General features: G+C 52.1%; 1 protein-coding gene across 1 annotated transcript; it reads left to right on the top strand.

Annotated features, from left to right (window-relative positions):
• Nucleotides 1–140: 140 nt before the first annotated feature.
• On the top strand, nucleotides 141–14,383 carry KLHL28 (kelch like family member 28). Its single transcript, XM_033061674.1, has 5 exons — nucleotides 141–218; nucleotides 2,596–3,494; nucleotides 8,532–8,975; nucleotides 13,048–13,256; nucleotides 14,146–14,383. Exons 2-5 carry the CDS (start codon nucleotides 2,596–2,598, stop codon nucleotides 14,307–14,309), a joined length of 1,716 nt encoding a protein of 571 aa, XP_032917565.1. The 5' UTR covers nucleotides 141–218; the 3' UTR covers nucleotides 14,310–14,383.
• Nucleotides 14,384–16,794: the final 2,411 nt, after the last annotated feature.

Raw genomic sequence — 16,794 nt, 5'->3', positions numbered from 1 at the left:
AGCCAAACCGGCGTGGAAGCGAACCCAACGCATCCCCCCGCGCGGTGCGCGGTGTGGTACCGCCCGGGTACCGGCGGGTGTGGGTGTGTGCGGCGGAACGGCCGTTGATTGGCGGAGCGCGCGGGGCGGGGCTGCCGGAAGTGACGTAGCGGGCGGTGGCGGAGCGGCGGAACGAGGCGGCGGCGCGGCCGGGCCGGGCCTGGGGCACCCCGGCACAGGTGAGAGCGGGGACCACCGGGACACACCGGGACACAGCCGCAGTGCCGCCTCTCGGCACTGCCCGTGTCCCCGGGCGGGGTGCCAGTGCAGCGGGAGCGGCGGCGGGTGTGCGGGGGGCCCGCCCGGCGCGGGGAGAGCCCGGTGTGCGCGGAGAGCGGCGGAGCCGCACGCACCGGAGTGGTTGGGGCTGGAAGGGACCCTCGGTGGGGACACGGTTCAGAGCCCGGCTGTGTCCCGGCCGAGAGCGGAGCTCGGGCACGGGTGAGGCACAAGCGCAGCAGAGCAGAATTGGGAGTTCCCGTTCCTGCTGCGTTTTTCGTTCTTCCCCGACTGTTGGAGCCGCCCGGGGCTGGCGCTCCCCGGGCAGTCCCAGAACCAGCCCGGCCGCTCCCTCCCGTCCCTGCTCGGGGCAGAGCAGAGCCCTGCTGCTGCTGCTTCTGCTGCTGCTCTGCCCGTCCCGGCCCCTCCGCTCGGGTTCTGGCTGTGCTGCTTCACCTCTTCATTTCCAGTCACTGCTGCTCTTGGAGATGAGTTTGAAGCCCAGGCTGAAAAGATCTGATTGCCCAGGGGTGGCACAGATCGCTGGACTGGGGTATTTCGTGTTCCAGCTGCTGATTTCTTACAAAACAATAAAATAACTATCAGAAAATCCACGGTATGAGCGAGCCTGGCCGTGCAGGGGGTGGTGAGAAGTTCTGCAGGTGGTACACGAAGCTTTATTCCTGCAGGATACCTTAAATATAATTATTTATAGGTGCTTTGGCAGGTTTTGCAGCTGAACTGTGACCATTCCTTCTTCTGTGTATGGTGCCCTGTGCTTCCTGATTTTTGTGTGTTTGTGTGATGAAATTAGGAAGTGAACACAAACACAAAAGGGAAATGCATTCCTTTAGCCGCTGGACAGCTTTTTTATTATTTTAAATTTTTTAATTCTTGCCTGTGCAATTTGTGCTGCAAAATTGCATTGGGGAAAATATTACTGGCTATGATCTTGCCTTCTGCACATGTGCTTAAATTAGTTTCTTTCAGTTATTTTTTTTCCAGTATAGAGTGATAATAGGAGAGCTTATTTATCCCTTTGTGGGTAAGAGGTTTTTCAGCCCCTTCTCTTCCCTGTCACTGCTATTGTATTCCGTATTTAATCGTTGGCAGCCCATTTGATTATTTCAAATTAAGCACTCCTAAGTGGGCTCCCCTGCAAGCGAGGTGTCATTTAAGGAGCTGTGCAAATGGTGAACTTATTATGAAGATAAAAGAAGAGAGATCTTGCAGATCGTTTAGCAAATCAGAGCTGCTGGGCTCGGGAGCGGGGTGGTTGCAGTGTTCCCTGCAGAACAATGGGATTCTTTCCCCGTGGCCCAGGATCCTGACACATTCCTACCCTCCACCTCTCAGCACTGCAGCTCTGGGGGCTGAACAAAGAGCTGCTGCACCCTGGGAGCTGAAATTAGAGCAGGTACCCGCTGCTCCAGTGTCACGATGCACGTGGGGACTTTGGGGAGAGGAGTTGTGTGGAGCTGGGGAGGAGTGAGGATCCTCCTGGGGAGCGTGGGCAGCTGCCAGTGCTGGAGTGTGGCAGAGTTCTGGGGTGCTCAGCCTGTCCCCCTGCTCACCTGGGCAGCTCTGAGCTCTCCAGAGGCTGAGCCCATCCCAGCAGGGATTTCCTGGCACGGTGGGAGCCCCAGGGTGAGGTGAGGTGAGGATCTCCTGTTCCTCCTGTGCACCCACAGCACAGGAATCTGCTCCAGCCCCACTGCCTCTAAAGGGGGTGGTTGGCAGAGGGAAGGCAGGGAATGGGATTGGGATTGGGATTGGGATTGGGAATGGGAAGCTGCTCCCTGCCAGAGCCTGGCCAGAGAAAGGCACAGCAGGACTGGGCTGCTCTCCAGGAGCACTAAGCAGGCAGGAATTACTGCACAAAAGGAGTTTTAAAAACTTTCAAAACTTTGTCTCAAATAAGCCAGTTGTATTCTTTAGTTACCTGTGTTTGTTTCTATTTCAGCCACTGTTGAGTTCTCTCAAACCCTTGATGTAGAATCACAGAATATCCTGAGTGGGAGGGGATCCACAGGAATCATCAGTCCAGCTCCTGGCCCTGCACAGGCACCCCAACAATCAGATCATAGATATTTTACTCCAGAATAAAAAAAAAAAAAAAGTGATGGTTTTGGGTTTGAGTTGAATCAAGCATAGACTATTGATGAACATTTGAAGGATTTAACTTGCATGAAAAGGTGGAGCAGGTAAGGGTTGAAAAGGGAACGGTGATATAAATTTATAATTTAAAAGCCCAAAGGAAAATCACCTTGTAGCTGTTAGGTGTGGCATGCCCGAGTTACAAAAGCTGACTGACCCCTCCCCGTGTTTTTGTCCCAGATGGACCCGTCGTCCCCGCCCTTCCTGCTGGCCAAGCTGACCCCGCTGCACTCGGAGCAGCTCCTGCAGGGCCTGAACCTGCTGCGGCAGCACCAGGAGCTGTGCGACGTGGTGCTGCGCGTGGGCGAGGCCAAGATCCACGCGCACAAGGTGGTGCTGGCCAGCATCAGCCCCTACTTCAAGGCCATGTTCACGGGGAACCTGTCGGAGAAGGAGAACGCCGAGGTGGAGTTCCAGTGCGTGGACGAGGCGGCACTGCAGGCCATCGTGGAGTACGCCTACACCGGCACCGTGTTCATCTCGCAGGACACCGTGGAGTCGCTGCTGCCCGCCGCCAACCTGCTGCAGGTCAAGCTGGTGCTCAAGGAGTGCTGCGCCTTCCTGGAGAGCCAGCTGGACCCCGGCAACTGCATCGGCATCGCGCGCTTCGCCGAGACCTACGGCTGCCACGAGCTCTACCTGGCCGCCAGCAAGTTCATCTGCCAGAACTTCGAGGACGTGTGCCAGACCGAGGAGTTCCTGGAGCTGACGCACTCGGAGCTGGACGAGATCGTGTCCAACGACTGCCTGAACGTGGTGACGGAGGAGACGGTGTTCTACGCGCTCGAGGCCTGGGTCAAGTACGACGTGCAGGAGCGCCAGAAGTACCTGGCGCAGCTGCTGCACTGCGTGCGCCTGCCCCTGCTCAGCGTCAAGTTCCTCACGCGCCTCTACGAGGCCAACCACCTGATCAGGGACGACCACACCTGCAAGCACCTGCTCAACGAGGCCCTCAAGTACCACTTCATGCCCGAGCACAGACTGTCCCACCAGAGCATGCTGCTGACACGGCCGCGCTGCGCGCCCAAGGTGCTCTGCGCCGTCGGGGGCAAGGCCGGGCTCTTCGCCTGCCTGGAGAGGTGAGGAGCGGCTGGGGGCTGGCAGAGCTCACAGCAGGGCTGTGGGGCTCCAGATCTGTCAATGTTTGTTGTGTCCAGGTGACACGGCAGTTCAGGGCTCTGGGTGACAGCCCAGCCTGTCAGCCTCAGCTGTGGCCAGCTCTGGTGCTGGTTACGGTGCGTTCTGTACTTTTAATGCATGACAACCAATCAATACCTTTGTTATTGCTATAGCTAATCACAGCTGCTAACATTACCATATTCATGTTACTGTTTTCCAATCACAAAAAGTTAGTATGTCACAGTTTAAGCCAAAAGTTTTTTCAGTTTTCTTGCAGTGGAAAATTTTGAGGTCTTTTTTTCTACTTGCAATATTGGCTTTCTTTTTTGCCTGTGAAGTCTTTTTTGCCTGTTAAATTTTTTTTGCTTGTTATTTTTTTTTTTGCTTTTCTGTTTGAGGTGGATTTATCCCTTGCTCTGAGCCATAAAAACCCCTTCTAACTCACTCACCTTTGCTTTCTAGTTACCCAGTAGGACTGGCTCAGCAATTCTTTTCTTCTATATCAGAACTTGCTTTCATTTCTATTCCTTCTTCAGATTCTACATTCAAATATCTTTCTGTTATACACACACCTGTGAGACCTTCCTGTCACATCCTGTCCTTCCCAGCACCTCCCACTCTCTGAGCCTGGAGGAGTCCTGGGAGTCCCAGCAGAGTCTGCAGGGTGTGGTTGTTCCTTTCCTCCATAAAAACTCCTCAGCAGGTTTTCTTAACAAGGATGAACCTCAAATGCTTTTTATTTCATGCAGTGTTAGGGGGTTTTGTTTGTACCTGACATTTGTGCAAACAGAAAAGCTCTGAAACAATTTTCATTCTGTTGATTACAGTAATTTCACGAATACAAGCCGCACCAATTTGACTAAGATTTTGCTCCTAAACCGGAAATGCGGCTAATAATCAGGAGCGGCTAATACAACCTCAGAAGTGCCTGCCAGAGTGCTGAGTCGAGCAGCTGCAAAGTCGGCATTTTGCGATTGTTACAAATCGCTACTCTGTTGCACCGCGGGTGGAGCCTGGCTCCCTGTAGGCAGCACGGGGGGCGGGGAGAGTGGCGGGAGAGCTCTCTTTCCTCCTCTGCCACAGCCCAGGGGAGAGACGGGGGGGGCCCGGCGCCGCCATTGCCGCGGCCTGGGGAGGAGAGGGGGGACCCGGGCCGGCCCTACCGCGGCCCGGGGAGGGGGGGGGGAGCGCGCGCCGCCATTGCTGCGGCCCGGGGAGCCGACGGGAGCCGCGCGCAGCCATTGCCGCGGCTCGGGGAGCCGACGGGAGCCCCGCGCAGCCATTGCCGCGGCTAGGGGAGCCGACGGGAGCCCCGCGCAGCCATTGCCGCGGCTAGGGGAGCCGACGGGAGCCCCGCGCAGCCATTGCCGCGGCTCGGGGAGCCGACGGGGGCCCCGCGCAGCCATTGCCGCGGCTCGGGGAGCCGACAGGAGCCCCGCGCAAGCCATTGCTGCGGCTAGGGGAGCCGACGGGAGCCACGCGCCGCCATTGCCGCGGCTCGGGGAGCCGACGGGGTGCTTTGTCCCCGCCCGCCGCCGCCGCGGCAGGAGCGGGGAAACTCCGTCCCTGCCCGCCGCCGGCGCCACAGGCGCGGGAAAGCTCCGTCCCTGCCTGCCGCCGCTGCCGTAGGAGCAGGGGAAGCTCCGTCCCTGCCTGCCACCGCGGGGCAGCGCCGACCCGGGGTGACCGAGCCCAGTGGTAGCAGCGGCCGGCCCCGAGCTGCAGCACCGGGCTGGGCCATCTGGCCCTGTCAGCGGCCCCTAGCGGGCCGAGCCTGCACAGCCTTAGCTCAGCCAGTAAACCCCGCCCTCCCGCCGTTCTGTTACTAATTGCACGCGGGTCCTCGCTGCGAACGACAAAGCGGCTTATATTCGGGTGCGGCTTCTCTATGGACAAAAACCGAAATATTTGCCAACACCCAGAGATGCGGCTTATAGTCAGTGCGGCTTGTATTCGTGAATTTACTGTAAGTTGATGCAGTTCTTATTTTTACTTCCAGGTATTTTCATGTTACTTAATTTCCCCCATATTTGTTATTATTTCAAACAAATCATAAAAATCAACGTGCTATCTGACAAATGTGCCTTCAAAAATCCTTGGAATTAAAATAGACTTAATCAGAGCAGAGTGAAGGAGAATAAAGGAGGCTCAGAGGGACAAGTCCCTGCCAGGAGGGGACAGCCCCAGGTCAGGCTCTGCTCCAGGAACAGGGACAGGAGCAGAGGGAACAGCTCAGGCTGGGCAGGGCAGGCTCAGGGTGGGCACAGCAGGAATTTCCCCATGGAAAGGGGGATCAGGGGGATTTGGATCCCCATCCCTGGAGGTGTCACCTGGGGGTGGCACCCAGAGCTCTGGGGACAGGGTGGGGATCAGGACTCTGATCCTGGGGGGCTTTCCCAGCCTCAGTGACTCTGGGATTTCAGAAGGAGTTCTGGATCTGGTGTGATGATGACTTTGATCCCAGCTGCTGTGTCTGTGCTGGAACAGGTGAGTTCCCCTCCTCCCTCCTGCACCTCATTCCAGAATGAGCCTCAGTTCCTGGAGAGAGTCCCTGAGGCTCAGCCTGGAGCAGAAGGAACAAAAGAGAAAGAGAAAAACAACTTCATGGCCCAAGCTGGTGTGGCTGGGTTTGCTTGGAACATGGGATTAACATTCCCAGAGCTGTGGTTAAGCTGTGTGGGCTGTTTGACAAACCCACACTGATATATTTATACTCACACAGAAGCTCTGATGTTCAGTGTGCCCTCAGCAGCCCAGGAGAGCTCCCTGGGCCCAGGCACTCTGCCTGAACTGCCTCCACTGCTGCAATCTACACTTTTTATACTGGAGGCTGAGTCAGGGCAGGGCTAGGTTGGGTATTGGGGAGAGGTTCCTCTTTTTAGGAAAGGGTTCCTCTTTTAAGAAAGGGTTTCCTCTTTTAGGCAAGGTTCCCCCTATTAGGAAAAGGTTCCCCTTTCAGGAGAAACTTCTTCTTTCTATTAGGAAAAGGATCCTTGGACTCCCTGATCCTTCCAACTCAGGCTGTTCCACTTTCTGGGAATAATTTTGGTTTTATTTATGGTTGGAGGGGTGAGTGCTGATATCCTGGGAGATTCTTTTCTGTGACAGTTCTGTGCTTGCAGAGACACATTTCAAAACCTGGGGAGAGCTGTGTGTTCTTTTCCCTGTGTTCAGAGATATCAAAGTTTAAATAAGTTAATTTTCCCAGTGATAGGCACTGATATTAAACCAGATGTCAGGGCTGGGAACTGTTGGGTTTATAGACTCAAGAAATAAAGGGGATTTATTTAATAAAAAATGTTTGAGTGAGTAAAGTCATTCTCTGATGTTCTTCAGCTCTGCTTCTTTCCCACCTTCTTCAATGATTTGAAGAATCCCACCAATATAATTTGGATTATTTTCAATTTTTTGGTGCTTCATAATAACAAAATTACTTAGATTATATTTAATCTCTATTCTATTCTCTGGTGTTTCAGCAGCTCCTGTTTCTGGGCTCTCCAGGGGCCTCATGCTCCTGTATGGTTTTTGAACAGATCATGTTTCCTCTGTACCAGATAGCCTCTTAATTATTTAGGCAATTTATTAATTAAACTGTTCAGGTAGATTCGACAGACTTTATATGGGGCAAGCTAGATCCACTGTGTTCTCACACTGAGTGTAATTAAAAGAAAATGCTATTTCTGGGCTAAAATTTCTGGGCTAAAATTTTCAGGTTTAAATGTAGGGTTGAAATTTCAGGTTTAAATGTAGGGTTTAAATTTTCAGGTTTAAATGTAGGATTTAAAAATTCAAGTTTAAATGCAGGGTTTAAAATTTCAGGTTTAAATGTAGGATTTAAAATTTCAGGTTTAAATGTAGGGTTGAAATTTTCAGATTTAAGTGCAGGGTTTAAAATTTCAGGTTTAAATGTAGGGTTTAAAATGCTGTTTAAAAGAAATAAACTGTTTTAAAGGCACATTTTTCAGGTTAGCATGTGCTACGTTGACATTTTGTGTAAATTACAGAGTGCACATGAAATACGTATTTATAAACTGCAAGCTGTACTTTCTAAATGTGTATTTGTAAATACAAACATGCACTTCCCTCTCTCTAATTTGCTTTCCTCTCTCCCATTTCTGTGGCTGGTTTGGGGTTTTTTTTGTGTGTGTTTTCCCCTCCCTTTGGGTCACATTCCAGCAGTTCCCATTGCAGCTGATGTTGGGGTTTGGTTTTATTTTGTGTGTGTGTTTTCCCCTCCCTTTGGGTCACTTTTCAGCAGCTCCCATTGCAGCTGATGCTTTTCTCCCTGCCCTTTCCCCTGCAGCATGGAGATGTATTTCCCCCAGAAATACATCCCAGATTCCCCCAGATTCATGGATGGACTGGCTCCTCTCAGCATCCCCCACTACGAGTTGGGGGTTTTTTGTGTGTGTTTTCTCCTCCCTTTTCCCAGTAGTTTCCATTGCAGCTGATGTTGGGGTTTTTTTTGGTGTTTCCTCATCCCTTTGGGTCACATTTCAGCAGTTCCCATTGCAGCTGATGTTGGGGTTTGGTTTTTTTGGAGGAGTTTTCTCTTCCCTTTGGGTTGTATTTCCAGCAGTTCCCACTGCAGCTGATGTTGGGGTTGGTTTTTTGTGTGTGTTTTCCCCTCCATTTGGGTTGTGTTTCCAGCAGTTCCCATTGCAGCTGATGTTTGGTTTGTTTTGGTGTTTCCTCATCCCTTTGGGTTGTGTTTCCAGCAGTTCCCACTGCAGCTGATGCTTCTCTCCCTCCTTCCCCTGCAGCATGGAGATGTATTTCCCCCAGAACGACTCGTGGATCGGGCTGGCCCCTCTCAGCATCCCCTGCTATGAGTGTGGGGGTTTTTTGTGTGTGTTTTCTCTTCCTTTTGGATCACATTCCAGCAGTTCCCATTGCAGCTGATGTTGGGGTTTTTTGTGTGTGTTTTCTCCTATTTTTGGGTCACATTTCAGCAGTTCCCACTGCAGCTGATGCTCCTCTCCCTCCTTCCCCTGCAGCATGGAGATGTATTTCCCCCAGAACGACTCGTGGATCGGGCTGGCCCCTCTCAGCATCCCCCGCTATGAGTTTGGCATCTGCGTGCTGGAGCAGAAGATCTACGTGGTGGGAGGCATCGCCACCCACGTGTGCCAGGGCATCAGCTACAGGAAACACGAGAGCTCAGTGGAGTGCTGGGACCCCGACACCAACACCTGGAGCTCCCTGGACAGGATGTTCGAGAGCCGCAGCACGCTGGGCGTGGCCGTGCTGGCAGGAGAGCTCTATGCCCTGGGGGGTTATGATGGCCAGTCCTACCTGAGGAGCGTGGAGAAGTACATCCCCAAGGTCAAGGAGTGGCAGCTGGTGGCCCCCATGAGCAGGACACGGAGCTGCTTCGCTGCTGCAGTGCTGGATGGGATGATCTACGCCATTGGGGGGTATGGGCCTGCCCACATGAACAGGTAGGTGTTCACCTGGGTGTGAGCAAACCCACCTGGGCAAGGTTTTTAATCTTTGTGCTGCCCAAATGAACTGGTGTGTGTTCACCTGGGTGTGAGCAAACTCCTGGGCAGGATTTTTAATCCTTGTCCTGCCCATGTGAACAAGTGTGTGTTCACCTGGGCACCAGCAAGCCTCCTTGGGCAGGATTTTTTATCCTTTTCCTGCCCACATGAACAGGTAGGTGTTCACCTGGGCACCAGCAAACCTCCCCTGGGCAGGGATTTTAATCTTTGTCCTGCCCAAATGAACAGGTATGTGTTCACCTGGGCACCAGGAAACCCACCTGGGCAGGGATTTTAATCTTTGTCCTGCCCAAATGAGCAGGTATGTGTTCACCTGGGCACCAGCAAACCCTCCTGGGCACGGTTTTTAATCTTTGTGCTGCCCACATGAACGGGTATGTGTTCACCTGGGTGTGAGCAAACTCCTGGGCAGGGATTTTAATCCTTGTGCTGCCCCCATGAACAGGTGTGTGTTCACCTGGGCACCAGGAAACCCACCTGGGCAGGGATTTTAATGCTTTACTGCCCACATGAACAGGTATGTGTTCACCTGGGCACCAGGGAAACCCACCTGGGCAGGGATTGTAATCTTTGTCCTGCCCAAATGAACAGGTATGTGTTCACCTGGGCACCAGCAAATCCTCCTAAGCAGGGTTTTTAATCCTTGTCCTGCCCAAATGAACAGGTAGGTGTTCACCTGGGCACCAGGGAAACCCACCTGGGCAGGGATTTTAATCTTTGTGCTGCCCACATGAACAGGTATGTGTTCACCTGGGCATCAGCAAACTCTCCTGGGCAGGATTTTCAATCATTGTGCTGCCCACATGAACAGGTGTGTGTTCACTTGGGCACCAGCAAATCCTCCTAAGCAGGGTTTTTAATCCTTTTCCTGCCCAAATGAGCAGGTATGCGTTCACCTGGGTGTGAGCAAACCCACCTGGGCAGGGATTTTAATCCTTGTGCTCCCCAAATGAACAGGTACATGCTGGGGTGTCCCATCTGGGCACCAACAAACCTCCCCTGAGCAGGATTTTTAATCCTTGTCCAGCCCAAGTGAGCAGGTGTGTGCTGGGGTGAGCTCCCTGGACAGATTTTTTTAATCCTTGTCATGCCCACATGAACAGGTATGTGCTGGGGTGACCCCCTGGGCACCAACAGACCCCCCAGGGCAACCAATTAAATCATCTCCAATAGATCCTGGGCCTCATCAATCCCTGTTCTGTCACATCAATCCCATCATTCAAACAGGAAATCTTTATTTTTGCTTCACTTTGTGTGTTCCACCTTGTTTGGGCTCTTTCCAAATCACCTAAAAGGTGATTTTACCAGAAAGGTAAAAACAAAGACATGCCTGCATGTTACTGAGCCTTGTAGCTCAAGCCTGCACAAATTTTTAGGGAGTTTTACCATGAAAGCCCTGATTTGAGGGGAACAGGAGTCTGCCCATGCTTACTACACACAAAATAAATACTGAGTTATTTCACTTAAATAAAATTAAATCCTCTGATGGGATCTTAAACGAGTGTTAGTGCTGGTAGCAGAATTCAGGATGGGGATTGCTGCTCTGACTCAGGGCTTGTTTCAGACCTTGCATTCCCAAGGGGTTTTCCTGGTACACCAGGCTCTTCAACTCCCTGTGATGTCCAGGACACCCAGTTATCCAAAGGAATCATTTTCCATCATGATAATGGGAACAAATCAGCTGAATGTCCCTCCAGGAAGCAGAATAATAAACTACAAGTGGAAGAGCTGAAGAAAGAATGAAACTCTTGCTCCTAGGGAGGGACACAGTGATAGTTCAGCAGGATGGTACCAGACATTGTAATGATGAATTGCATTTTTTTATACTTGAGGCTGAGTCAGGGGAGGTTTAGGCTGAATATTAGGAAAAACTTCTTCTTTTAGGTCCTTCTTTCAGGAAAAGGTTCTTCTTTCTATCCTTGGACTCCTTGATCCTTCCAACTCAGGGTGTTCCACATTGTGGGAATAATTTTGGTTTTGTTTATGATTGCAGGGTACTGAGCCATGCCATGCAGCACCAGGCTGCTCCAAGCTCTAGCACTAAATCAAGCTCACAGGGGTCATGAATCCCCTTTTCCAAACTCTGCTGCTGATCTCCTCTTCCCCCTTTTCCTGCCCCTCTGCTCCTGCAGCTGCAGGGCAGGGACAGCTCAGGGTGTGATAATGACTGACCATCTGTGCAGTGATCAGAAATATTAATGATGATGAGATTCATTTCCCTTTGATCCTGAGGCCTCTCCTGCCCTCAGTGTTTTGATCAGCAGCCTCATTGCTGCTTTTTCTGAGGAACATAAATACACTCTCCACGTGCTTTTTTCTTTCTGAATGTTATTTTCAGGCTAACCTCCAGGCAGTTTTGGATTTGCTGTGTCACCCAAAGAAATACACTTCAGCTCTGCATTGTGTCCAGTTTCCCACAGAATTTTTATTTTAGTAAATTATTTTATTATTTTAGTAAAATTATTTTATTATTTTAGTAGAGTATTATATTATTTGAGTAGATTATGATATTATTTTAGTAGATTATATTATTTGAGTAAATTATATTATTTTAATATATTATTATATTCTTTTAATAGATTAATTTAATAGATTATTTGTATTATATACATTTTCAATTCTTATTTTAAAAATCACACCAGGTGTCCTGAAAGAGTTTTCAGCTCTGAGGAACCTCTTGGTCCCAGGACAGTGGGACAGGGAGGACATGGCACAGGCTGAACCTGTTGGTGTGGCAGGGGAAATGTCACAGAACCATTTGGGGTGGAAAAGTCTTTTAAGATCATTGAGTCCAACTTTGAATAGATTATAAAAACAGATTAAAAGTGATTTTTGGCAGCACTGTTGGGCTGCTTTGGTTGTGGAAGTACCCTGGGATGTGGCTGCTGCTTCCCAGGTGATAACACAATTTCTGGGTGCTGCTGTTGGGTTGTACCAACAGAATTTTCCATCAACTCCAGCCCTTTCCTCTGTATTCCATTATTCCTGTGTGGTAGTTCTGCCTGGCAGAGCCTGCTGGAGCTGTGACACTCCAGGGGTGAATTCCCATCCCCAGATCCCAAGCTCCCAGCTGTCAATCCCCATTCCCAGATCCCAGGCTCACAGCTGTGCCTGTGACACTCCAGGAGTGAATCCCCAGATCCCAGGCTCACAGCTGTGAATCTCCAATCCCAGATCCTTGACTCACAGCTGTGCCTGTGACACTCCAGGAGTGAATCCCCAGATCCCAGGCTTACAGCTGTACCTGTGACACCCCAGGGGTCAATCCCCATTCCCAGATCCCAAGCTCACAGCTGTCAATCCCCATTCCCAGATCCTGAGCTCCCAGCTGTCAGTCCCCATTCCCAGATCCCAGGCTCACAGCTGTCAATCCCCATCCCAGATCCCAAGCTCCCAGCTGTCAATCCCCATTCCCAGATCCCAAGCTCCCAGCTGTCAATCCCCATTCCCAGATCCCAGGCTCACAGCTGTATCTGTGACACCCCAGGGGTCAATCCCCATTCCCAGATCCCAGACTGTACCTGTGACACTCCAGGAGTGAATCCCAGATCCCAGGCTCCCAGCTGTCAGTCCACATTCCCAGATCCCAAGCTCACAGCTGTCAGTCCCCATCCCCAGATCTCAGGCTCACAGCTGTCAATCCCCAATCCCAGATTCTGAGCTCCCAGCTGTCAATCCCCATTCCCAGATCCCAAGCTCCCAGCTGTCAATCCCCAATCCCAGATCCCAGACTGTACCTGTGACACTCCAGGAGTGAATCCCAGATCCCAAGCTCCCAGCTGTCAATCCCCATTCCCAGATCCCAAGCTCCCAGCTGTCAATCCCCATTCCCAGATCCCAAGCTCCCAGCTGTCAATCCCCATTCCCAGATCCCAAACTCACAGCTGTCAATCCCCATTCCCAGATCCCAAGCTCCCAGCTGTCAATCCCCATTCCCAGATCCCAAACTCACAGCTGTCAATCCCCATTCCCAGATCCCAAGCTCACAGCTGTGTTCTTTGCCTTGCAGCATGGAGCGCTACGATCCCAGCAAGAACTCGTGGGAGACCGTGGCCTCCATGGCTGACAAACGGATAAACTTTGGGGTGGGGGTCATGCTGGGCTTCATCTTCGTGGTGGGGGGACACAATGGGGTGTCCCACCTGTCGAGCATCGAGAGGTACGACCCCCACCAGAACCAGTGGACCGTGTGCCGGCCCATGAAGGAGCCCAGGACAGGTGGGACATGGCAGAAATGAGCCTGGGCTGGAAAACTGCAGGGACAGGGACTCCAGCTGGGGGTGTAAGGGTCACTTCAGCTCTGGGAAGGATCTTGAATTCTCCAAGCTCAGTTCATTAATGCTGAGCTGTAACAAAAATTTTAGGGAGTAGTAATTCTACTCTAGCTCCTGTTTTTTCAGTGATTTGAGCAGTGATGAATTTCAGCAGGTTTTCTGGATTTTGTTGGGTGTGGAGACTCAGGGGTGCAGGGTTGTGGTGCAGCTCCCATCTCTGGGATTGGGACAGCACCCAGGGAGGGGCTGGAGCTGTGCTGGAGGGGTCAGGCTGGATTTTAGGGAAAGGCTCTTCCCCCAGAGGGTGCTGGGCAGTGCCCAGGCTCCCCAGGGAGTGCTGGGGATGCCCAGGGTGGGAGTGCTGGGGATGCCCAGGGTGGGAGTGCTGGGGATGCCCAGGGTGGGAGTGCTGGGGATGCCCAGGGTGGGAATTCTGGGGATGCCCAGGGTGGGAATGCTGGGGATGACAGGGTGGGAATGCTGGGGATGCCCAGGGTGGGAGTGGTGGGGGTGACAGGGTGGGAATGCTGGGGATGACAGGGTGGGATTGCTGGGGATGCCCGGGGTGGGAATGCTGGGCTGTCTGTGCAGGGATAGGAGCTGGGGTGATCCCTGTGGGTCCCTCCCAGCTCAGGACATTCCATGGTTGTATCCTGGTCTCTGTGGCAGGGGCACTGGGACAGAGGGAGGCTGTTTCCTGCTGGGAAGGGGGATGAGGCCAGCACAGAAGGGGTGTCAGAGGGCTCCTCACTGCCACCCTGTTTCTTCAGCAGCCCAGGGTGGCTCCAGTGGGACCAAAGCTCTCAGGTTTGATGTGAGTCCTCTCTCCGCAGGCGTGGGGGCAGCGGTGATCGACAACCAGCTGTACGTGGTGGGGGGGCACTCGGGCTCCTCCTACCTGAACACGGTGCAGAGGTACGAGCCCATCTCGGACTCGTGGCTGGACTCGGCGGGGATGCTCTACTGCCGCTGCAACTTCGGCCTCACGGCGCTCTGAGAGTGGCTTGGAGCTGAGCTGAGCCTGGAGCTGAGCCTGCTGCACCTGAGCTGAGCCCAGAGCTGAGGCTGGAGCTGAGCTGAGCCTGGAGCCAAGTCTGCTGCACCTGAGCTGAGCCCAGAGCTGAGGCTGGAGCTGAGCCGAGCCTGCTGAGCTCGGAGCTAAGCCCAGAGCTGAGCCTGGAGCTAAGCCGAACCTGCTGCACCTGAACTGGGCCCGGAGCTGAGGCTGGAGCTGAGCTGAGCCTGCTGAGGCTGGAGCTGAGCCCTGGGCCAAGCCCAGAGCGGTGGCTGCAGCTGGGCCCTGCATGGGAGTGAGGAGGGAGCCGCTCCTGGCCCGGTGTCCTTTGTCCCTGCAGTGACCCAGGGGACTGAGCTCAGTGCCCAGCTGCCTTGGGCACCCTGCTCCTGGCAGTGGGTTTGGGAGAGAGCTGCCATCCAGGTGGGAATTTGTCCATCCAACCCTTCCTAGAGCTTTTGTCTCTTCCTCCTCTGGAATGTGGGGCTCCCCGTGCTGGGGGAGCGCAGGGGTGCTGGCCCCTGGCTGTGTCTGCACATTGGGGTTTTTTATGACCAGTAACTCAAGGGCTGCCTTGTTTCTGTATCTCAAGGTTTGTACATAATAAATGCCATAGGATGTTGCCTGTACTCTCCTTTGTCACCTGCTTCCTGCTAGGAGGGCTGGGATGTTCCTTGGAGACATTTACAAGGCAAATTTATTGTCTCCTCAGGACGTTTTTGGATCTGATGGAGAGAATTTGCATTTTTAACTTCTCCCTTCTGTTTTTTTCATGTGGAGGAACCAGTGCTAGATGAACTGATTTAATCCTGCTGTGTGCTTTCAGTTGGAATGTGAGGAAAAATCACAGCAGAGGCATTCCTGGCATGATACCCACTCAAACCTCCAAGCCAGCCCATGCCATCCCATCCATGTTCCCCCTTTTTTCAAGGATTGTGTGATTGCTTCCTCTGAGTGTTCCCATCTCACAATGGTGCTAAATGTAGGGGTTCCCCGAGGCTGTTCCTGGTTTCAGTGCATAAAGCATGTTTGGATTGTTCCACTGGTTTGGTTTCTTCTTTGCTCCATCCCCTGTGCCCCTGCAGTTTATAATCAGGTGTGGCTTATATATGGACAAAGAATGAAAAGTTGCTGTTTTAGTTTGGAGGACAGGTGTGTGCTGAGAAAGGCAGGAGCTTCTCTTTGAAATGGAGAATGTAAACCCCCTCCCTCCAAATTATTATAATTTTGAAATCAAGGGGCTCTCAGGCAAAGATATGGGAATTAGGAATAACAGTTCTTTACTAGGGAAATTAAAATAGAAATACAGCACTACAAAGAACAAACCCCAAACCCTGACACAGTCAGAGTACAGCCTGACACCCATCAGTCAGGCAGGGTGTTGGCAGCAGTCCCATCCCATGGTGGCTGCATCCTCCTGCAGTGACAGATGTGGCTCAGCTGGAGCAGTGCTCCTGTACAAGGTGCAGTTTCCCTCTGGAGCTCCAGTGGGGATGTGGAGAAATCCGGTTTTCCTCTGGAGTCCAGTGGAGAAAGGGGCTCCCTTAGTGTCCCAAAACCTCTGTTTTTATCTTGGTAAGAAATGTTGGGCTCTTCCCCCTGGCTGGAGCATCTCCCAATGGGATGCAGTAATTTTATCAGTGCCACAGTGGGACTCAATGGCCATGAGCAGAAAATGACTGGCTGGAGGAAGGATGGGTTGTGAAAAGATAAAGAACACTGCCCCAGCTGGTTTATAAACCATGGCCATGAACAGGAGATATCCCATGAGATAAAGAACACTGCCCCAGCTGGTTTCAATGGATGCCCATTAGCAGAATATCTCCCACAGAGATCAGGATCACTGCCCCACCCTCAACAGATGGTGACAGAACAGAAACCTTTGATCACACTCTGTATTGTAATGTGCGGCTTATAATCATGAAATTACTGTACCTTAAATTTCTGTGCTGTCTGCCCATTGCCAGGCCTGGTCCTAAGGATTGTTTTGCCTCCAGAGTTTCCCTTTATTTTAACATGTTTGGGTTGAGTGCTCTGGATTAATCCTGAATTGCTGCAGAGCTGAGCAGGCTGCTCCAGTCCTTCCCTTCCAGTCACTGGGATTTCACCAGTCCAGGAGGAATTATCACCCTAAAACATCATTCAGGTATCCCAGGTGATTGCACAGACCATAAAATCCTGCAGCTCTCCTTCAGATGTGGTGGAACTGAGCAGGACTTTCAGTGTAAATAAGAGAAACTACATTGAAAACACTGAATTGTTAATTTGCCCCACAGGGACTCATTCCAGTGACAGCAATAAAAACCTGATTTAATTATTCCAGGGCATCTGCTGGCAGGACAGGAGGGGCTCTGGGGCTGTAGTTAATGTTTGAGTGTGGGGAGGAGAAGGAACCATGGAATCCCAGGATGGTTTGGGTTGGAAAGGACCTAAAACCCACCCAGAGCCACCCCTGGATGGGCAGGGA

This window comes from Catharus ustulatus, chromosome 6 (genome assembly GCF_009819885.2).
Source record: "Catharus ustulatus isolate bCatUst1 chromosome 6, bCatUst1.pri.v2, whole genome shotgun sequence".
Classification (NCBI taxonomy): domain Eukaryota; kingdom Metazoa; phylum Chordata; class Aves; order Passeriformes; family Turdidae; genus Catharus; species Catharus ustulatus.
Note: the sequence above shows the minus strand (reverse complement) of the source record. Positions and strands in the feature narration are given on the sequence as shown.